This window comes from Myotis yumanensis, unplaced genomic scaffold (genome assembly GCF_028538775.1).
Source record: "Myotis yumanensis isolate MYYU_CA2020_CCGP unplaced genomic scaffold, mMyoYum1.0.hap1 SCAF_8, whole genome shotgun sequence".
NCBI lineage: Eukaryota > Metazoa > Chordata > Mammalia > Chiroptera > Vespertilionidae > Myotis > Myotis yumanensis.
The window spans coordinates 31,747,805-31,770,280 of record NW_027223759.1 but is presented as its reverse complement, the minus strand read 5'-3'; the positions used below and the strand labels follow the sequence as shown (position 1 = coordinate 31,770,280).

The window sequence follows — 22,476 nt, the reverse complement described above, 5'->3', positions numbered from 1 at the left end:
TTTATTGTAGCTTTCCCCAAACACAGTTATTTGGAACACAAGTGGCCTCATATGATGTTAATTGGTATTCCATAACCAATCAAGTTTGGCACCTGAATTTCCTCATGGAGAAATACAATGTTCATAAGTCCACAAAGACTCCGATTAGTCCCACAGCAAGAAGCTTGTTTAATGATGAATCACTTGGCAGATTAGCAGATATATTTGCTAAGTGAGCTTCAGAACCCAGTTAAAGAAATAACACTTTAAGTCCTCTCAGAATCTTCAAGTACCTGGATAAAAGGCAAATACTGTAGGATTTATGAGTCTAACTCCTCACAGTGTCTAAATCTGGCTGCCAAGCCTCTCCTTAGAGGTTTTTGCTCTGTGACACAATCTACACGAGATTTCCAATTTTCTTCTTTTTCTTGTTGCCTAATGGAAAAGGACATTCATCCGTCTGTTCACCTTTATAGGAACAGACACAAGAGCGGTGAGATGTACAAGGAGCGTGGAGGTGGAGGGCAGGGGAGGGGTCTATGAGGACTCACCCCCGTGGCTTTCTGCTTAGTGTAGGCATATTTGTCCCGAGTCATTCTTTCAAAACGGTAGGTGGGCGCGAATGTGATTTCTTCCTCCTCTGAAACCAAACAAAACCCTGGTTTCAGCTTTCATTTCCACGTTTCACATCTGGCCTAGTTTCCTTCTCCTCCAGGCATAATCCTCCCCTTCTCTTCCCCGCCCCGTGAGGATATTTGGGGAGAAGGGGAGACAGAATGATGGCTGAGAGGGTCCCGGGGAGGATGGCAGTTCTTACCGAAGTGCAGGAAAACCTTCTGCTCCTTCCTCTCCATGAGCAGCTGGTCGTGGCACAGGAGTTCTGCGTACTGCTGCTGCTTGATCTTCTGGATCATGGGTTCTGCCTCCTGGAGCAAGGACATGGCCACTGTGAGACACCCCTCTTCACCAACATGCTCAGGAGGCACGCCATCGCCCGCTGCCCACTGCACCAGGCCCCAGAGCCCTGGTGCTGCACCAGACCCTAGCCCCCACCTGGGGTTGCTGGGTTGGTGCTTCTTAGCTCAACCATTTTTACAGGGAAAATCCTGCAATAGTGAAATATCAACCTGACAACATAAGTTCCTGGTTATTCCAAATTTGCTGAGGGGCATTTTATTTTTTCATACTGTCTCTTAATATCATCTTATTAACACTTCATTAGGTAGGTAGGTATGTCTCTAGTGCTCTCTCTTTGGGAACTGAGCGAGCCTGTTGCAAGGCCATGAAAGGATGTGAAATCCCATTGGGCCTCTGTGATCTGGGCTGGGACCCCAGGGAGTCGGTGTGACATCCAGGGGATGTGTTGGCCTTGGGAACTAGCAGTCCTCTCTCCCAAGACTTGTTACCTCTGCTCTGGCCAATGCACTTGGTCCTCTCCTGGCGAGTGAATGGCTGTGACAGCCACTTAGACTGTGATATCCACCTCTCTCCCATCTGCCTGCTCAGTAGGAGGAAAGGGGCCATGGGAAGCACCTTGAGAGGGGAGAGGGAGTGGTCAGGGAATCAGGATGGACCCCAAGCTGCCCAGTCTCTGCAGAGCCGCTGTGGCAGTGGGAGGGGGAGGCAGCTAAGGGATGTGGGACAGTGGGAAGGTCCAGGTTCAATTCCAGCCTTGTCAGTGATCGGTAACAGGCCCAAGGCCTTTTCCTTGGCCTGTCTGTGCCCCAGGGCTCTCTCTGCTCTGTAAAAGTAGGTCACTTTCGGCCACCACTGCCACCCCTCAAAGGATGGCAGCTAGACGCGGACACAACAGGCAGTTAACCAAGGTCTCTGGGCAGACGGGCTTGGTTCTGCTCCTAGGTCTGGCTCCTGCTCCATCTTCCTTCCAGGAACATGGAAACAACCTCATCTGGTTCTAGATGCAGCCAGTGGCCATGCTTGTCCACCCCCTTCCCTCCCCGAGGGTACAAGGTTGCATCTGTGCCATGTGGCCCTCTGACCACTGCTCACTGGACCAGGGGTGGGCATATAACTTAGAGAATGGCTTCCCTGAGCTGGATAGTGACCTGTGATTTGGGGAGAAAACTGAGCTGATCGAATCAGACTTTAGCCTCTCCTGGAGACCTGGGACTTGCAGGCTGAGGGGTGTGGCCCGCCAGCGGGAGGACAGAGTAGCAGAGTGGTGGTGAGGAGGGGCAGCGGGGACAGGCATGTGAGAACTAGGCATTAGCACAGGCAACCCATAAGAAAGGCGGACACTCCGCCATGGGAACAGCTTTGAGTCCCAGAGGTGGAGTAGCTGCCTTGGCCCAGCTCGGTCTGTGTGTCTCTGTGGCCCTCTGCCCTGAGACAATGCAAGGTAGCCTCTGTCCCATGCAGGCCAGCCCGTCAGACACTGGTCACCCAGATGGAAGCCCCTCACCCAATGGAAAGCTCCCCGCCCAGGTGGGCAGCCCCAGGCCCAGGCAGACAGCTCCTCACCCAGATGCGCAGCCCCAGCCCCAGCGGGTAGGGAGCTCCTTACCCAGGTGGGCAGCTCCACACGGTAGTTGAGGTCCCCGAGCCAGAAGAGGTGGGTGAAGCGGTGAGTGATGTTAAAGGGACTCAGTTTCTTGTCTCCCAGAGCCAGAAACCGGAGAATGTTCGTATAGTTTTGGTTTCGCCTGATTAAATGACAAAACAGCCATCTTAGCACAGGGCTCCCTACTCCACCATGGTGGGACATCAGAGGGGCGTGGGGGAAGGGGGTGGCGGGACCGAGACTTGAATTTCTGGCCCTGTTGCAGGAGACCACGGCCCGGGCCCCGGGAGCATGTGCTCAATGGGAATGTTCTAGATGGCTGTCTTCACGACCCAGGGGCATCTGTCAGTGTGCCCCAGGTGAGGTTCTCCCCTTTAGAAAGAAGTGGTGGTATTCGGGTGTCTATTCGGTTAATGACACAGGAAATGTCTGCTCTGCCCTCCTCCACACGGGGGGTCACTACTGAGCTGCAGTTGCCTCTGAAGAGACCACGGGGAAAGCCATTATCAGAGGCGTGAGGTCTGTCTGGGCAGAAAACCTGACACAGGCTCTCGGGAACAAATGCTATTTATTACCTGAGTTTCTTCTCGCTTCCGGAAGTCAAGTGGCTGTTGACAAACCCCAAGGAGGTTCCATTGAACATGAATGACACCCCCACGGCTCCCTTGTTCCCTGAAGAGAGGGAGAAAGAAGTCAGAATGTCAAACAGGCAAACCTGCCGCTTACCAGGACATCAAGGTAAGAAAGAGGGGCGGAAGCAGGTGTGGGAAAGTGGAAGAGAAGGAAGCAAAACAGCTTCCTGTGTGTGTGTGGGGGGGGGGGGGGGGGAGGGGGGAATGCCTAGAGGATGAGACTCTCCGCCAGCGGAGTAAGAAAGCAAGAGGATGGTCAGCAGCCTTGGGTTCTCTGAAGGGCCGAGGGAGGAGGTTGCCAGTGTAACCCATCCTGGCATCTCCCCGGAAGGGGCTCTCAGTCACCACACAGGCCACGTAGGCAGGACACTGAAAGCAGACAGAAGCCGTGGGAAGAAGACTCAGGAGGAGGAGGAGCCAGGGGTGCGGGGGGGGGGGGGGGGGGGGGCGGTGCGGGGGCGGGGGCCGGGGAGGGTGATCTTCCACCCAGCTAACTCCAGGTTCCTGTGAGACCAAAACCTGCACCTAAACCACCTCTTTTTCTATCAGTTTTACGCTCTTCTAGACCAGCGGTTCTCAAAGTGTGCTCCCTGGCCCCGCAGCATCAGCATCACCCGGGGATGTGTGGGAAGTACACATTCTCAGGCCCTGCCCTGGACCTGCTGGATCTGGGGTGGGGCGCAGTGCTCTGGGTTTGCCGAGTCTTCTAGGTCAGGGGTAAACACTGGTCCACCGCCAGCTAAAAATGGTTTTTACATTTTTAGAGAGTTGGAAAAAATCAAAAGAAGAATATTTTGTGACACATTGAAATGATATGAAATTTAAATTTCAGAATCCATAAACAACATTTTATTGGAACATGGCCACACCCATAGACAGAGCTGAGTGGGTGCAACAGAGACCTGCAGAGCCTAACATATTCATGATCTGACCTTTTAGAGAAAGTCTGCCAACCTCTGTTCTAGGTGATTTTGATACATGAAGTCTGAGAACCTGGTCTGCCCAATACAGCAGCTATGAGCCTACGTACAGAGCCCTTGAAACGTGGCTGATCCAAACTGAGATGAGCCCTGAGTGCCAATGACACATCGGAATTAACAGCCTTGGTAAGAAAAACGGAGTGGAAACTCTAATAATTTTCTTTATTGAATGCTTATTGAAATGGCAATCTTTTGAATGTATGAGGCTTGATAAACTTTATTATTAAAATTGTCTTTGATCCTAGCTGGTTTGGCTCAGTGGATAGAGCAGCCGTGGGCAAACTACGGCCCGCGGGCCGGATCCGGCCTGTTTGAAATGAATAAAACTAAACAAAAAAAAGACCGTACCCTTTTATGTAATGATGTTTACTTTGAATTTATATTAGTTCACACAAACACTCCATCCATGCTTTTGTTCCGGCCCTTTGGTCCAGTTTAAGAACCCATTGTGGCCCTCGAGTCAAAAAGTTTGCCCACCCCTGGGATAGAGCGTCGGCCTGTGGACTGATGGGTCCAGGTTCGATTCTGGTCAAGAGCACATGCCCAGGGTGTGGGCTTGATCCCCAGTAAGGGGCGTGCATGAGGCAGCCGTTCAATGATTCTCTCTCATCATTGACATGATATGAAGTTTAAGTTTCGGAATCCATAAACAACATTTCATTGGAACATGGCCACACCCATAGACAGAGCTGAGTGGGTGCAACAGACATTGCATGACCTGCAGAGCCTAAAATATCTCTTTCTATCTCTCTCTCCCATTTCCTTCCTCTCTGAAATGAATAAAAATATATACTTTAAAAAAATTGATTTTGCCTGTTTTCATTAACGTGGCTAAGAGAAAATTTAAACCCCCCACATGGCTCCCCTTCTGTCTGGGCTGGACAGCCCCTGGGCAGAGCATGAGCTTTGCAAGGGCCTTGGGGATAAACTGGGACCATCCCTTTGGGAAGGGGCAGGTGGGGGAGGTGGGTGGCCCAGCAGAGACGGAGCAAGCACTAGAAAGAGGTTCCTGGGCAGTGGAAGGGCGTGGGCTTCACGACAGGGCAGCTACTGAGACAGGAAGGAAGGAGGCACGAGGGGGTGTAGACCCAGGCAGGTGCGGTTTGTCAGCAGAAAACTTGAGAGAGCTTGTCAAGATGGATTGCAAAAATTCTTCTATTTCCTGTTCTCTCTGAGACTGTCCTGTCCCTGACTCCAACCCCAGAAACCGCTGGCCTCGCCCTCACCTCTGCCCTCACCCACGTGGGGCACCTGCCACACACACTCACAGACAGAATCACACAGATAGATGCATGTGTACACTCACTTATACACCCACAGACTCACACTCATGGGGTCCTCTGCTCTTATTTCGATTCTCTGAAGCATCCCAATGAGTCCCACCAGCTCAGAGTCACATCCCACCCGAGTCAGTCTAGATCCAGACTGGGGTCGGCAACCTACACCTGTGGCCAATTCCAGACCACAGCCTGTGTTATGAATAAAGTTTATAGAACAGCTCCTCCCATTCATTTCATGCATCTGTGTTTGTTTTTGTGTGACAGCAGTGGGGACGAGGAGTGACATATGGCCCACAAATCCTCAATTATTTACTCTCTGGTCCTTCATAGTAAATGTGCTGAGCCCCCCCTAGGTCCCTGACACTCAAGGTGGGGCCTATGGATCAGCACTGACACTACCTGGTTGGAAATGCAGGAAGTCAGGCCCCACCTGACCTGCTAAGTCAGAACCTGCATGTCAGCCAGATCCCTGGAGTGCTGGTGTCGACCCAGATGAGTTTGCCCAGGACCAGGGGGTCTCAGGATCTGAGACTCTGTTTTTAATCGGGGGACGTCCCAGTGGGGCCAGACAGGATGGATGGGCATGTTGGCAGGAGCCTGCTATGAATAAGGGGGCCCTCTCTGCTCACCCAGAGTGTTGGCGATGCCCGTCTTCACGTTGTCGGTGCAGATGTGGCTGATCCGGTTCTCATGCTCGGGCTTGGCCAGCACCACAATGCGAATGTTCCAGAGGGTGTGGATGGCGATCTGATGGGGGAGGACAATGGTGTGACTCTCGGCCAGGACGTACTGCTTGACCCCAGAGCAAGAGATTCACACCTAGTCCTCACCTCCCAGGTGTGGAGTTCCCTGTCTGTAAGCCCTAAACTTTGGGAGACTCCTAAGGGTGTCCCACGGGTGACACAGAGTATCTTAAAGATGAGAGCCGGGACTGACCAAGTTTCAATGAAGTAAAGCACAGGTAGGGCAGAGGGAGGAACCTGTCACTTTCAGCAACACCCTTGGGCCCCATCAATTTCTGAATACAGGTTCCCTTCGCTGGCCCTGGAAGGTAGGGGAGAACCACTGAGCACCCGGGCAACTTTGTAAGCTGAGAGTTGACATGCTGAGCCCACCATTGCCTCTAAGATGTCCTGGCCGGCCTTGCAAAGCCCACTCCCCTGGAGTCCCAGCTGGGGCTGTGGCCAGCTGCTCACCATTTTAAAAGTAATGCTGGTGATTTCTTGCAAGGAGTTTTTGAGTATCTCTAGCCACTCCTTCTCCCCCAGGGGGTCCTCCTGGGTGCCAATCACGTAGATGTCGTGGGGGATGTAATCAGCAGAGTCATCCCGCGTCTTCCCCTGCCCCTTGGAGAGAAACCAGGACGTGATCTTCTTGGGAGGGGGGGCGTTACCTTCAACAGCAAAACCCAACACCAAGTGAGTCATAGGTACATCAGAAGAATTCAAACAGAGGTGGGGGAAGGATTGGGGTGGGGGAGCCTCACAGACACGAAAACCATTCAGGCCACCCAACAAAATACCTTAGATGGAGAACTAGGTACTATCATCCCCAGATACATTTCTTTTTAAAGATAATGTGAAGTTTCAAGGACTAGAAACATAGAAGATTCCACATGGTGTCTTGAACTAGTTGCACATGAGGTCAAACACCAGCTGGTCTTTGAAGCCACATTGGGAACTGAGACACAGTCCTTGAGGAATATACATTCTGTTGTCAAGATGACCCCAAAGGCTGACAGGTTTGGGATGGGGCTTCTAGCCTACGGTTGGGAGACAACAATGGCTTCCTTGCAAAAGAGAGATCTCAGCCAAGGTCTGATGTGAGGGTGTGTAGACGCCCCTTCACTCCCTCCTTTCCTGATGCTGCTGGGCGACTATCCACTGCTTCAGGACGGGGTGGGCCTGACTCTGTTCCAGACCAGCTTGGGGAGATAGACACCCAGTTAAGTTAGAATTTCAGATAAACAACAGATAATCTTCAGAATAAGTATATCCCATGCAATATCTGTTTGTCTGAAATTCAAATTTAATTGGGCATCCTATATCTACTTATTTTTCATTTTGAGCTGAATACTCACATTAAGTATATAATTTACAGTTAGTATATAAATATATATTAGTATATAAGTATATAGTACATAGCTAGCATACATCTAGTACTTATTTCTAGCTGCAGAGTTATACTGAATATTTAGTAATATTTACACTCAGCATATAATATTTATATATTTGGTATATAATATATATTTATATATAAATATATACATTTAGTGAAATATATAGTTAGTATATATATTGTGTCCCAAAAAATGTATACATACTAGTTCTGTAGATTCTATTACATTTTGAAAATGAAATATGTTTTAATAAATACTGCCTTTATAATTATTCAAAGTGTGTATACATTTTTTTCTGGGACACCCTGTACTAGTATGTATGCATTTCTAGGTAAACACCTATACCAAAATATTATTTGTTATTTACATGAAATTCAAATTTAATTGGGCATCTTCTCTCTCTTCTCTCGCTGTCTCTCTCTCTCTCTCTGGCAATGCTACTCAAGGAAGTTCTTTCTTTCTTCAGGTCTGGGGCCCCTTGGCGGGCTGCCTAAGACTGGCAGGTGTCCAAAAGCCCCTTCACCTACACATGCAGATTCTTTACCTAATATTCTCCAACTTAGATACACAATGTAACCCACTGCAGTGGCTCTTGGGGTGTAAGTCCCAGGACTCGCCCCCTTACCTATTGTCTCAGGAAAATGCTAGAAGGGAGGCTGTGCAGGTGGGCTGGGGTGGGGGGGACAGGTTCCCCAACCTCCCTTTTGAGGATGCTGGATGCAGGAAGCAGAACCCAAGGGAAGGCGACAGGAGGGAGGGGAGGCAGCTGGACCTACCCATGTTCCAGGTGCCGATGAAGATGGTAATCATGTCGGGTTCCGGCTGCTCGGAGTGCTTGTTTTTCATCTGCTGCAGGAGCTGGCAGAAGCCTTCTCTCTTCTAGGGATTGAAGGGCAGACAGACTCAGAAAGGCCTCTGCACCCGCACATTACACTCTCACAGTGCTTGGCCAGCTTCAGGAAAACTGAGAGGCACACAAATCAATCCGCACTTCCAGGAGGGCAATGGGAAAATGGATCCCAAGACTAAGAAAGTGGCTGTTCTGTGACCAGCTGCGCCGCGGCAGGGACCAGACTCCAGGAGAATATTCAGGAACTGGACAAGGGCCCCACCATGTCGAGGAACTATAGCATGTGTTTCAATATGGAAAAAATGAGAAACAACCTTAATGTCCAATCTTAGGAAATGAATTCATAATGGTATTCTGGGTCATCCATACACTAGAATACTGTAGGGTTCAAAAATTGTGGTGCAGAAATACTTTGTCAAGAAGGATAGATGGGCAAATATATTGTTAAGTATAAAAAGCCTGTTGAGAAAACAATATGAATAGCATCATTACATTTTTAAAAAATATATTTTATTGATTTCAGAGAAGAAGGGAGAGGGAGAGAGTGATAGAAACATCAATGATGAAAGAGAACCATCGCCTCCTGACTGCTCCCTACCGGGGGTTGAGCCTGCAACTCGGGCATGTGCCCTTGACCGGAATCAAACCTGGGACCCTTCAGTCCACAGGCCAATGCTCTATCCATTGAGCTAAACCAGCTAGGGCAGCATCATTACATTTTTATAAAAAAACACAAAACCCATCCTGAAATATATTGTCCAAGGTTTACTAGTGGTAGACAGGCATTTCTATTTTAAATTTTTTGCTTATTTGTAACTTTTCCACTAATGAGACTAGATGACTTATGTAACGAAATATAATTTAAAGTGAAGAAACTAATTGAATAGAACACAGGAAGGCTGTCAGAGCCTCCTTAGTAGTCTTTATTTTGTTATCCCGGAAACCTGCCTTTAGTTTGGGATACTCAAAATTTAGAGCCTCAGTTTACTGCTATGTCTCAACCCTTCTGAGCTTGCAGCATTGGGTAGCACTGGTTTTGGGACCTATGTCCCTGTGCCCAGAACAATGCCCAGCCAGGCCTTCCATCATCTGTCTGGCCCCACTTTTTTGTTTCTCCCAGTCCCTTCCCTATCATTCCTCATAGTCCTCCCCATCCTCTTGGCCAGTTTTGGGCACCCTCAGATCCCCCCCTCAATGGCTTCCCACCAGCCCAACCCTGCCATGTCACCCAGAGGGGACTGTGAACCTGTACTGGGAGCCCTTGTCCCTGAGCCTTACCACAGTGCCAACATGTGATCAGCTGACACCGGATGCTCTGGGAGCCCTTTGTGTCCTGCCTCATGGGCTACAATGGTGGGTTTCAGCCCCTGGTTGGCATGTCAGAGGTGAGATTAGGTCACAGAGAACCCTGCCCATGCGATGTCCAAAGTCCCCGAGTATTCCCATTGGCCTGCATTACCTCTCACTCCAAGAGCCAGTCCTAACAGGCACCTTACTTCTGCAGAGTGGGGCCGTGTGTAGAAATGGAAAGAGCGCTGGTTGGGACTCAGGTTTAAATATGAGGTGCCCCAGAGCACTTCCTAGTGCAGCTCAGAGAAGCTAACGGCCTCACAATGGGGCTGCGTAAACACATTAATAAAATATGCATTCTCTTGGGCAGACAGCGTGAAGGAGGGAAAGATGATGGGGCTGTGACTGCTCAAATCCCAGCTGGGCTCAGCTTTCCCAGGTAGAAAATGGGTTGTGAGAACTGAGTGAGCTCTCGGTACGAACTTCCAGGCACAGAGCCAGTCTTGGAAAACATGCATCCCTCATTCCCCTCTCGGCTATCTTAGTAATCATCACTTACTTTGGAATCAGCAAAAACATATTCCTTCCGCACGGTCTTCTCCTTCTCTGTTTCCACCAAAATCACCAACTTGTTCAGAAACTTCTGAGACTTGATGAGCTGCAGGACTTAAGAGAAATGCAAGTTCACTTATTCATTCACCTACTCATCACCCGATATGTACAGAGTGTCCACTACATTCTGGCATCTGACCATCCACAACCCTGACTCTCCCATCCTCAGGCAGAGCACCAAATGTGTGCCTAGTTTCCCAGATCCTTTTGTCCCTGGCTGCTCTTCCAGGGAGAAGCTCATGCTTAGAACGAGTGGCCTGGTCAGAGCAGAGAGAGCGTGACTATAGTTTTCTTGTCTTCCTCCCTTTCCCCTTTTCTTTATTTCTTTCTCCTCCTCCCTATCTCCTTTCCTACTTTTGCTTTGCTTTTAATTTATAGCTAAATTAACATTTTTTATTTCTATCAATGATTAAAAGACTCAAGTTGTTCTATAAGATTTGTACATATAATAGCACCCCTCCATCTCACCTCCCTTTAATGTTCTGCTTCCTAGAAACAACCACTTTCAATTCTCTTAATGGATTCTTTTGGAATTTTACTCCATCTCTAAATAACATGTCTATATTGATACTTCCTGGTGTTTCAGGTTAAAATATTTCAATATTTCCTTTGCATATTGACTTCGCACTATGGAAGATGACGGTTTAGCTCTCTTTCACACATACAGCCTGCCCCCCCTCTTGCCGTCCCCCTGCCACCACCAATTCATAATGCCAGTCCCCCCATCATCTTTCCAATAATTATATCATAATTTTGGCTGGGTAACCAGTCAGTGTTTTGTATTGTGACTATGAAAATGCTACTGACAGACAAGTCCCGATTGTTTCTCTACACAGCTTTTTGTTTTTTCCTGGAATTAATGATCACCATGTTTGTTCATTGGTCCTAACGTTGTAACTCTCTTTTCCACATGATCAAGCACTTTTTATCAATTTTATCATCCTGGGGGAGCCTCTCCCAGAGCCTCTGGGCCTTCGCTTCCCTGGACAGTGACCTCTGGACACATAGCCATTACCTTAGGGCCTTCCTTATTCATCATCTAAGAACCCATTCACCTGTCTCTCTTGTATTACATCCCATTTTTTTTGGATCTCGTGTCCTCCTCTTTCTTGGTTTATGCCCTCATTTTCGTAGAGCAACATCTCTAGTAGCTTCCCAAGAGAGGGGGAATAAGGTGATAAATGTTTGGAGGCCTCGCATGTCTGAAAACTTTACCCTCACGCTTCACTAACAGAACCCTAAGTCTGAAATAATTTTCCTCAGACCCTGGAGACCTTGTCTCATCATCTCTAGCTTATAGCATTGCTACTGAGCAACTCAGTGCTGTTCTGATCTGCCTGCGTGCGTGAGCTCACACAGCAGGCCTGACTGCTATCCTTGGAAAGCCTGCTTTCTAGGTGGCCCTGGGCTGGCATCTGGAACTTGGATTTGGGGAGGGGTCCCAGCATTTGCTGAACTGCTAAGAGCAGCTCACGGTGCCTACCTGGTACGAACAACATAGTTTAGCCTGAACCCCTGCTCTCCTCCTGGGAGTCTGAAATTTGGGTAAGTGCCAGGCAAGAGAGCGTCTACATGACCAGCTCCAGTAAAAGTCCTGGACCCGGATCTCTTATGACTTTCCCTGGTAGACAGCTCTTCACATGTGTGTTCACACCTCATTGCTGGAGGAACTGTGTGTCCCATGACTGCACCAGGAGCAGACTCCTGAGAATCATTGAACCTGGAGGTGACCTTGGGGACCCCAAACACAGTCTGTAATTCTATCTTCTGTGTTTAAGTTTTCAGGATCTTTTCTTTGAATGCAGTGTTGTAAGCATTCCCAATGTTGTGTGTGTAGCAGGGTAGAACAATTTCCTTTGTTGTGCTGGGCACTTGATGGACTGTTCCCATCTGGAAACTGGTGTTGTTCAGTACTGAGATTTTTCTTAAATTATTTCTTTAATAAATTTTCTCACTCTCCATTTTCTCTTATTGACACATTATTTTGATAATGAACCTCCTAACCGATCTTATAATTTTAAAAAATCTCTTCTATTATTCCCTCACTTTGTCCATTTGTTCTACCTTCTGAAAGCTTTCCTCAACTTTATCTTTTCACCTTGCCTTCAAGTTTTGTTTTTTTAAAAAATATGCTTTTATTGATTTTAGAGAGAGGGAGGGAGAGAGAGAGAGAAAAAACATCAATGAGATTGGCTGTCTCCCGCATGCCCCATACTGGGGATCGGGCCCGAAATCCGGGCATGTGCTCTGATCAGTAATCGCACAGTGCTCAACCAACTGAGCCACACTGCCAGTTACAAAAGCCACCTAAAGTGGCTTTTCCCAGTGTGGCATTTCACTGGTCTAGAACTCACTCATTCATTCACTCAATATATATCTATTAATCACCTACTCTGTGCCAAACACTGTTCTAAACTGGTGGTAAATACGTCAGTGCCCACAAGAGAACATCTCCAGCCCTGACTTTGGCATTCAAGGCCCTGCCCCACATCTGGGACCCCATTTCTTACTGCTCCTCTCATTACGGCCACAAATAACATGTAATTCTCCTAATATCCTGCTCTATTCCTTGCACATGCCAATGTCTTAGTCCAAGTGCCCTCCCTGCCTCATGCTTGGTGAACTAATTCTTCAAAGCCCAGACAGAGCTATCTCTGTGGTATGAAGCCTCCTTGCACCACCCAACAGCTGAGCTAATCAATCCTCCTGCCAGGCTAACCCTGCCTCTGACATACATTCTAAAACAAGCTCACATGTCAGCTTCCACCTTTAAATTGCTAATTCTTTGAGGGAAAGTCTGTAAGTCAGATCTGGCCTTTGGAAAATGTTCAGAAAAAAAAGTCTTTGAATTAAGCTGACAAGAGTTCACAGTGCTTTTCAGAATCCTGGGAGGTATTTCTTTCAACCCAGAAACCTCAAGGTTTTTTTTTAGAACAATCAGGCACTCTTTGATAATCTCTTCACTCATGGTAGGTTTCTCCTTCCTCTTCTCAGAGTTGGGACCGCCCTTTCAGTTTTAACTCACTCTCTGTGACAGGTAAGAGGAAAGTATGGCTTTAAGCTGATCACTTTCAATACAGTCCTCTCCTGCTCAAACGCTCAATAAATCCCCATCTCTCCTGCCCAGCTCGGCAGTGGATAGAGTGGTCCTGCCAAACACTGTGGTCTCAACTCTGCGTGAGTATGACGGCCTGTCACGCTCATGTCTAAGGACTTCATTCCTGATCCATCTTCACTGCTCTAGTCTGCCTTCCTCACAACTACCCTGGATGTTTTCCTTCACAACACTTAGTCAACAGCTGACATCATTGTGTTGATATACAGGATGGGCAAAGTAGGTTTACACTTGTGAGTATGCAAAATAGAGTTTAACCTTGTATTATTATGGTTCATTAATTATTGTATTATTTTCGATATGAACAACTGTAAACCTACTTTGCCCCGCCCTGTATTTGGAGTATTTATGGTCACTCAACACTCTGGAATGTAAATTCCGTGTGGGTAGAGAGGCCTTGGATCCCCAGTGCTTAGCCCACAGTAACTTGCCTATAATCATCTGGTATGTGGACATTTCCCATTGTACTGATGAGTTTACTTGATGGTATAAAGCCTCGGGTGTTGTGAGTGGCTCCTACATGCTAGACTCCTAAGGAGCCTTACATGCAGATAATTCAGTTAATCCTTATCAACCTATTTTACAGCTGAGGAAACTGAAGTCCAGTGCAGTTAAGTTGTCTAAGGTCACACAGCTGCTAAGAGGAAGCGCTGGGATGTGAATTTGAACAGTTTGTTTTCAGAGCCCATGCACTTGAAACTGTCTCTCAGTCTCTGTTACACTAAAGATGCCGCCTGATTTGGGCCAGAGCCCTTATGCATGCAGGGCTCTGGACCAGGCCCTGGGAGGTGACTGTATGCATCAACCTGGCCCCCACTGGGGAGGAATGCATCACAGAGCTGCCACATGTCCCCAGGATTCAGAGGAAGGAGGCGGAATGGACAGGGAAGGCCTCAGGAAGGAGGGGCCCTGAGAGGTGGGTCCTAGAGCTGGGTGGGGGGTTCCACAGGCAGGATGGGGCAGAGGGTATCCTAGCATAGGGGTGGCATGTGCCTGGCAGGACGTGCATCCCCAGCTGCCTGTTGCTGACCAGTCATCAGTAAGAGCACTGACAGATGAGAGCATTATGGGTGTGAGGGTCTTACTTTTCTTGTGGCTGTAGAACTTGTCCTCAGAACCATCCTTGGACTTCTTAATGATCAGTTTCCCAGTCTCAACATCAACTTTGAGCTGCAATTTCTGAGGAAGCGCCAAAGACTCTGACTTCACCTATGAAGAGGAGGAGAAGAGAAAGGAGGGGTAAGGGGAGGGGAAGAAGATGGGGGAGAGATGTAGGTTATCTCTTCTCTGTCCAGGCTTTCATGAGCTCCTCATCTATATGGCTGGGCAGCCCTTGGCCAGTTCAGCCTCGGTGTCCCATATTGGGCCACCTGGTTTCTATTTCTAAGCCTCCCTTGCCCAGGGTCACGCACCCAGGTTTCCACTGGCAGCTCCCAAGAATTGATAAAATGTGGTAAGGAGCCCAGCCAGTCTGCTGTGTGCACATTAGTTCTTCTACCAACAGGTTTGGTGGAGGAAACAGATGAACTACTGGAAAATTATTCATTCACTGCCTAGTCTGACAACACTCATTAATTTGATGTCGTCTACTTCCAGGAAGGATTTTACTAATAGAATTAAGGTCCTGAGCCTTGTTACAACTAATAATTGAACATTGATTGATAACAATTAGGAAAAATACAATTGCCATGCTCAGAAGATAGAATTATCATCAGGATTAGAAAGGATGTTGCGGGGAGGGACATCTTGGGACCTCTCGTTCTGTGCTTCTGAATATGGGACCAGGGCTGCAATGGATGCATCAGAATCTCTGGGGATAATTAAGAAAAACAAATTTCTGGGCCGAAGCCTGTGGATTTTAACTCACTCACTCCTGGGGAAATCATGGGATATGCATTTCCCCCCTAATCTTCCCTTAAGGCACTATGCAGCCAGTTTGAAGGTCCCATTTGATGTCACTTACTACCCCTGTTGAGAAGGACAAAGTTTAAGTCATCTTGGGCCAAGGGAATCTTTCCTGAGGAGCCTCCCCATGAAGGAGATTCCACAGATTCATATGGCACCCATTCTAATGCTGAAACATCTTCACAGGTGGCTCCACTGATGGCTAATCTCAGTTGCTGGGCTCCTTGACCTTGTACAGGTGAGCCCAAAGCCCTCCTTCCACAGGGAAGAGAATGTCCCTCAGCCTCCAACTGCAAAGCATAAGGGCACAGCCACTTACCTCAAAGGTGACTGGAGGGATGAGAGAACGCCGGTGGGAAGACTCGGGTCCCTCATGCAACAAGGCCTTGACCTGTGAGCATAAATGTACAAAGCCATTGAGGCTGGGAGGCGAAGGGAAGGCAGTATCTTTGGGGCAGTCAAAGGGAGCACAGTCTGCATTCTCTGAGCAAAGAGGGGACCAAAGAGATGCCAAGAGGAGCTGTAGGAACCACCCCCCCGCCCAAGTACCTTATCTTCAATAGAGGACAGTAGACTTGTCAGTTGGCTGAGCTTGGTCACCATGTTGATCGGATTAGCCTCACCAGGCACCTGGGAGACGAGGAAACAAGCAAAGAAGGACACAGTCATAGAGGACCTGTCACTGAGGGGTGTAACACTCAGCGCTTTCCAGGCCTCATCTCATTTCATCCCCTAACAACCCCAGGAGTGCTGTTATTATCCCCCTTTGCAGATGAAGAAATCAAGGATATTGCCAATCACCTCACATGCATCATGGCCAAAAAATAAGTCATTTTTCCTTCCCTCTAAATCTGCTTCTCCCCAGAGTTTCACACCTCATCCACTTATTTGCTTAAACAAAATTACCTTCCTCTTCCTACGTCTACTGCATCGCTGCTCCTGCTCTACTCCCAAAATAGAGCCACCCTACTGCTGAAAGCCCTAGACTAGCTGCTTCCCACCACAGGGAAACTGCTTACCCTGCCCTCAGAGACCATATAATCTAATCCTCCACGCCCAGACACTCTCAGCCTCACTTCTGATCTGCCCATGGCCTCGAGCTACACTTTCTGAGGAATCCCCAGAGACATGAATTTCATCTGGGAAGGCCATCCCCTATCACTCAGGTCTCAGATCCACAAAGAGGTCTTCCCTGACCACGCTAAAGTAGCCAGCCACAGACATCTCTACCAAATCACCCTGCTTTGTTGCATATCAATCACCACAATCATTTATTTGTTCACTGTTTCCCCTGCTAGAAAGCAAGCTCCATGAGAATTGGGACCAGAGTGCTCTGTTCAGTGCTGCAACCTTGGGGCTTGGAACAGTGCCTGCCCAGGGAAGATGCTCAGTACAATTTTTCAAGGTGTACTTGAGGCCCAGAGAGCTGAAGTTACTTGTTGGAAGTCGCACAGCTAGTGAATGGCACAGCAGGATTTGAATCCTGTTGGCCTGGCACCAAATCCACAGTCTCAAGCATTTATTCCCAGAACAAACTTTTCTAAAGCATCTATTCTGTGCCAGACACACTGCCAGTGCTGCAGGTATAGAGTTAATAAGACATCCCTGCCCCCCAGAAGTAGAATGAGAGTCAGACATATGCTTGATTAATTGAATACCAAGCAGAACAGAACCAGGGTTATCTCCAACCAAGTGATGCCTTTTGACCCCACCCTTTGCTTTTGACCTCAATTTCCCACCCAACCACGTTACATACTACTTCTGCCATCAGTAATCAACCATCACTCCATCACCACCATCTGCAGCATCACCATCACTCCCCTCCCCACCATGACCACTGTCATCTCCATCAGCACCATCACAACCACCTCCAACCAGTAGCCACACCCCCACCATAACTATCACCATCATCATCACACCTACCAACACTTTCTCTGACTGCTTTGGTCAATAGATGAGACAGTTCAGGATCCCCTTGTTTTAAGGGTTTTCTCATAAAGGATTGAAAAGGTAACATATTTTAACCCCCTTATCCTCCCTCTTGGACACTTGGAATTACCTGCTTGCTACCTGGGATAGTCACCTGGCTGTCATTTTTTCTTCCCTCTAAGTAGCAGTTTTAGGCTGGTGTTTTTCACTCTCTTGCTGAATCTGTGTCTTTTGGAGCAGGCTTGGCAAAAACTCACAGACTATAAATGAAGTTTCTGACAAACCGGGGGTGAGTTCTTGGACGGGAAGGTGTGAGAATGATGCTGGAGCTTTGTCCATAGGTCTGAGTCTTATTCAGTGGAACGCACAGGAGGATCCAATGAGTTCTTGCAACACTGTTCAAATCCATCTTAATTTGAACATATTCACTCATCTAATCTGCATGTATATTTATTCTTATAATCCTTATTCTGCAGATGGGGAAGTTGAGTCAAAGTGATGAGTCACCTTGTCCAAGATCACACAGCTAGTGTCCCCCGGAGATTTGAATGCAGATCTAACCCAGTGGTGGCAATTTTGCCCCCCAGGGGACATTTGACAAGTCTGGAGACACTGGGGTTGTTGCAACTAGGGTATGCTAATGGTGTCTAGTGGGTAGAGGCTAGGATGTGTTAACACCCAATAATGCCACAGCATAGTCCCCCACAATAAAGAATGATCCAGCCAAAATGTCACTAGCCTGGGTGTTGAGGACATAATTCACAGCTCTGCCTAGAAGCGGGTGAATTGGTCTGAGAGCCACCTGTGGGTTTACATAAATTGACGAGTTATTTCACTTTGCTTTTCAGTTGACTTTTCAAAGGAGGGTGTGGGCTCCAAAGTCAATGACTCTTCTTTCTCACATAGGGCAGACTCGGGTCTTTCCTCAACCTTCAGGCCAGCAGTCATTTTAATAAGGTTACATTTTATACCCCCAGGCAGTCTCAAATAAATTCCACACAGGGGTCCAGGAGTCTTGCCCACTTAAAAGCAAGGGTCTAATGTTGGTAAGAGTCCAGCACATTCAGATGGCTCACATGTGCAATTTCACTTAGCGCTTTGTGGGTGTAAATCTTTCTGGTCCAATTTCCGCAACATACTGTACATACTGTTCCACCATTTACTTTTTTTCTTTCACCCTACAGTATGCCTTGGATATCTTTCCACGTCATTGCATCCACTATATAAAATTCTGCACCACAGTTTAACAACTCTACATTTGTGTGGTTTCCAATGTTTTTGCTTTTAGAGACAAAGCCACAATAAACATCTTTGTCAACATCTCTTTGTCCCTAAGACAACTGCCTACATACAGAACTGCTTGCTTGTAGGACGCGTGCATTTAACATTTCCTTGCTGCTGCGGCCCAGGGCAGACCACCCCTTGATATCACTATACAGTGGCCTAGTGATTATTTCCAACTGCAGTCACCTGGGAGGCAGCAGGAGCAGAAGGAGCCCTATTCTCCTCTGTGCCCCCAAAAGTAGGAGATAACTCTCCTTGGAGGGACAGGTGCCCTCCCTGCTCCTGAAGGCTGAGACAAACCTTATCACATCTGGGAATCCGGAATGAGAGAGCTGTGTCAACAAGCCTATCTCGCCTGAGCCCAAGCCCTGCTTACATTCATTTTATTTTATTTTATTTTATTTTATTGCTTAAAGTATTACAAAGAGTAGTACATATGTCTCCTTTTTTCCCCCCTTGACCTTCCCCCGGCCTCCCCTACCCTCCGGTGTCTTGTGTCCATTGGTTATGCTTATATGCATGCATACATTCCTTTTAATGAGCAGTGACTTTCTCTGTCTTGTCAGTTTCTCACAAATGTGTTTTTCTAAAAACTATAAAAAGGTGCCTAGTTTGATCATTTCTTTGAGCCTCATTTTATAATCTGAGCATCTCACTGTGGCTTTCCCATATGCATGTGTCAATTTGTTTTTTTCTCCTGTTAATCTAGTCTTGTGTCAATTGTATTATTTTATGACTAGTCCAGCAGTTAAAAACTAAAGAAGGGTAGAAGGGAGTGAATGCTCTCCCTTCCCTAATGATGCAAATGGCCAAATAGTCTTTCAGAAAATCCATTTCCATTCCAGCGGTGTGGACAGGTGAGCCCTTGTGAGTTCTTGGTCCCCACACAATCAAACCCTGACTTCACCAATCAGCTCTTTGCGTATCTGATATGAAAGAACACACGTCCTCGTTTTGAATGTCATTTTCTGGTTACTAACGAGGTACGGTCAAACATCTTTTCATGTGTATGTTGGCCATTCCAAGTTCTTCAGTAAAACAGTCTTCCTTATATCCTTTCCCCATTTTAAAAAGTGGGTTGTTTTGACTGAATTATTTATAGACTTAAAAAAAAACATACATGTTAACCCTTTGTCTCTTATCTTGGCTGCAAGTACTTTCTCTGAGATACTAGTTTCCTTGTTTTTAATTCTGCAGATGACACGTCTTGTCACACAGATCTTTGCTCAAAGGACACCTGGTCTCGGCCCCCAGCTAGGCCGTGAGCAGGTGACTGTGGTGGGAGAGAGGTGCATGTATTCCTTGCTCTTCCTGGGGCAAAGGCAGGATCAAGAATTTAGGCACCTCATGCGTTTCTTTAGGTTTCTGAAGAAAATGTTGGGAAGAGGCCCTGCCACCTTATTTAGTACTAATAAGTCCTTTTGCTGATGGGTGCATAATTTAAAATCTTTATTTCTCAAATCAAAATCAGGCAGTGGGAAATGCCTTATGGGGGTGGTGTGGGGGGGATGGGCAGAGTTCTGTGGCTCTCACCCTTCACCCACAGCATACGCTGACAGTCCAGCCATCTGGACTCTGGCAACCTCGATAACCCACCCCCAACCCCAGTTTATCAAACTCATCTTTCCAACCCACAAAGCCTTACCTGAGGCCGTGGACGGAGGCCGGGGGAGAGCTGCTGGTCAAACAACCTCTGCAGAGACTCCAGGGAGGGAAGGGTCCGGGTGACTTCTCTGGGGGCAGGGGACAAGGTGAAGGTCAAGGATTAGTGAGGACTCCAGCGGAGGAGACCCTGGCTCCATCTGAGCCCTGTCTGGCAAAGGCAAAAGTCCTTCCCAGAAGGCAAAGATGCAGGCCTGCCCATCCCCCAGACCTCCACTCCTTCCCATCCCACACCCCGCGGACCAAACTGGAGTTGTGATTTGTAGACCTGATTTACCTCTGCTTAGTCATACAAGGCCTGTAGAAAATTTTGATCTAGAATCTCAAAACTACTTTGAAATCACTTAGTAACCCATGGTTCCAACATTTACTGTTGCTAAGAATCATACACACACACACACACACACACACACACACACAGTCACACGCATATACCTGTGTTAAAAATGCAAATTTCTGGGTCCCAACCTGATTTGGTCTGGAATCTGCATTTTAAATAGGTGCCCCAGGGCTCCCTGTGCTGGAAATCCGTGCTTCCTGGTTCAAGTCCCCTCATCCAAGCTCAGATGGACGCCCAGAGAGACTTTCCTTGGCCTGATCCTTGATGAGCCAATACTAGAGCTTTATGGATTCTTCCTTCCCTTCTCATCTTTTTCAATTGTTGTAAGCATGGTGGGCAGACAATTTTGAGTTCTACTTTTCACTTACTTCACCAAAACTGTTAATGTTTTTACAAATTTGACATTCTAGTGGTTTCCAAATAATCTATGGGGTAAATGTGCTCAAATTGTTGTAGATATTTAGATTATTTTAAGATCTTGGGGATCATAAATAAAGGCTTCTCTGAACAGCTTTGTTCATATAGCTTTTCCTTTCTTATTCTCAATTGCAATTTAAGCATAACCAGAGATTACAGCACTTGATCAATATTTCTAAGCCTTTGAGTCATAGTATCAACTATAAGGTCATCAGCACTGTCCAAGCCAGATGTGCTGTCCGAATTCCTTCAATTAATTTTCTTTTCTCTCTCTCAACGCTGCATTTCAATGCTGGTGAATTGATTTACATATCTTTAATTTCTAATGTCATTAAGTATTTTTTTTACAAGGTTGGTTGTAACTGTACTTCTCTTTGTACAAACTGTTCATGTCCTTTGTTAGTTTTCTGTTGGGAATTTTGTTAGTTTTATACATTGGTATAAACTTCATATATTGCTTTGCTTTTTGTTTAATCTAGATATTGTTGGTTTTTTCCATTCTGCTATTTTCATCCTCAGTGGGGTGGATTTCATTATAAAGTGATCTGTAATTTCTTACTGTTCCATTTTTCATCTTTTCCTTGGTAAAATTTTTTTGCTTACCTTAGTCAACACTTTATCATCAGTATTTACTAGTGAGCAATTACTTGCTCATTTTAAATTGGTCTCTCACTCTTTTATTTTTTAAAATATGTCTTTATTGATTTTTAGAAAGAGATAGAGCGAGAGAGAGAGAAACATCTATGTGATAGAGAAATATTGATCGGCCGCCTCCTGCATGCCCCCAACTGAGTATCGAGCCCATAACCCAGGCATGTGTCCCCACTAGGATTCGAATTGGTGACCTTTTGGTGTATGGGATGACAATCAATTAAGCCACACGGGCCAGGGCGGTCTCTCACCTTTTTAAAAGTTATGTTTTATATGGGTCTTTTGTGGACCTGCTGCACTCAGTCTCCCACACCTACACCAGGTAGCCTATCACTGTGTCAGTTTCTTCCTTAACTCAGCTGTGATTTAGGAAACCATCTAAAAATGTCTTGATGGTTGAGTGGTTATGGCTAGCTCTGTTAGTTATTTCTGTTTTCATTATATTGTGTTCTGGGAGTATAGAATGAACACTTTTGCTTTGAGTGTATTCATATCTAGCTGCTCAGTAAACTGCTGGGTTCTTAGTTTTAGGATCACTGGCACTCAAAAACGGGGGAAAACAAATTCTTGGTTCCTTTTTGAAGTAGAGGCATGTGATTAATTCTATGACCTTGAATGACCCAGATCCAGGTAGCAATCAGCTGTCAGGGAACACTGCCCATGTGCTGAAGTGACTGGAGAAGCTTAGTGGAGAGAATTAAAGGTATATTTTCTTCTGGACAAGGAAGGAGCGAAGAGTGGGATTTCCATTAGAGCAGAAATAAAAGCTTGTTACCAGTCATCATGAAATTGTTTGTTAAAAAGAGAGTAACATGTGTATATGTTTTCCTTGGTGATAAATGAATGATAACAACAGCATCAAATGGAAAAATATCTCCAATGGAGAACCTCCTGCTCACCACTTCCCATA

At 46.8% G+C, this 22,476-nt stretch overlaps 1 protein-coding gene across 2 annotated transcripts in view; it reads right to left on the bottom strand.

The window, feature by feature from the left end:
* The window catches only part of INPP5D (inositol polyphosphate-5-phosphatase D), a 95,542-nt gene that overhangs the window by 23,642 nt on the left and 49,424 nt on the right, over positions 1-22,476 (bottom strand). For both annotated transcript variants that reach the window (XM_070422421.1, XM_070422422.1), the window contains exons 6-17: positions 20,142-20,229; positions 15,833-15,913; positions 15,603-15,674; positions 14,464-14,587; positions 10,211-10,317; positions 8,288-8,390; positions 6,589-6,785; positions 6,022-6,139; positions 3,076-3,172; positions 2,504-2,642; positions 797-905; positions 531-619 (exon numbers count right to left, since the gene is read on the bottom strand). In XM_070422421.1, coding sequence (XP_070278522.1) covers positions 531-619; positions 797-905; positions 2,504-2,642; positions 3,076-3,172; positions 6,022-6,139; positions 6,589-6,785; positions 8,288-8,390; positions 10,211-10,317; positions 14,464-14,587; positions 15,603-15,674; positions 15,833-15,913; positions 20,142-20,229 — 1,324 coding nt within the window. The remainder of the gene's footprint in view (positions 1-530; positions 620-796; positions 906-2,503; positions 2,643-3,075; positions 3,173-6,021; positions 6,140-6,588; positions 6,786-8,287; positions 8,391-10,210; positions 10,318-14,463; positions 14,588-15,602; positions 15,675-15,832; positions 15,914-20,141; positions 20,230-22,476) is intronic.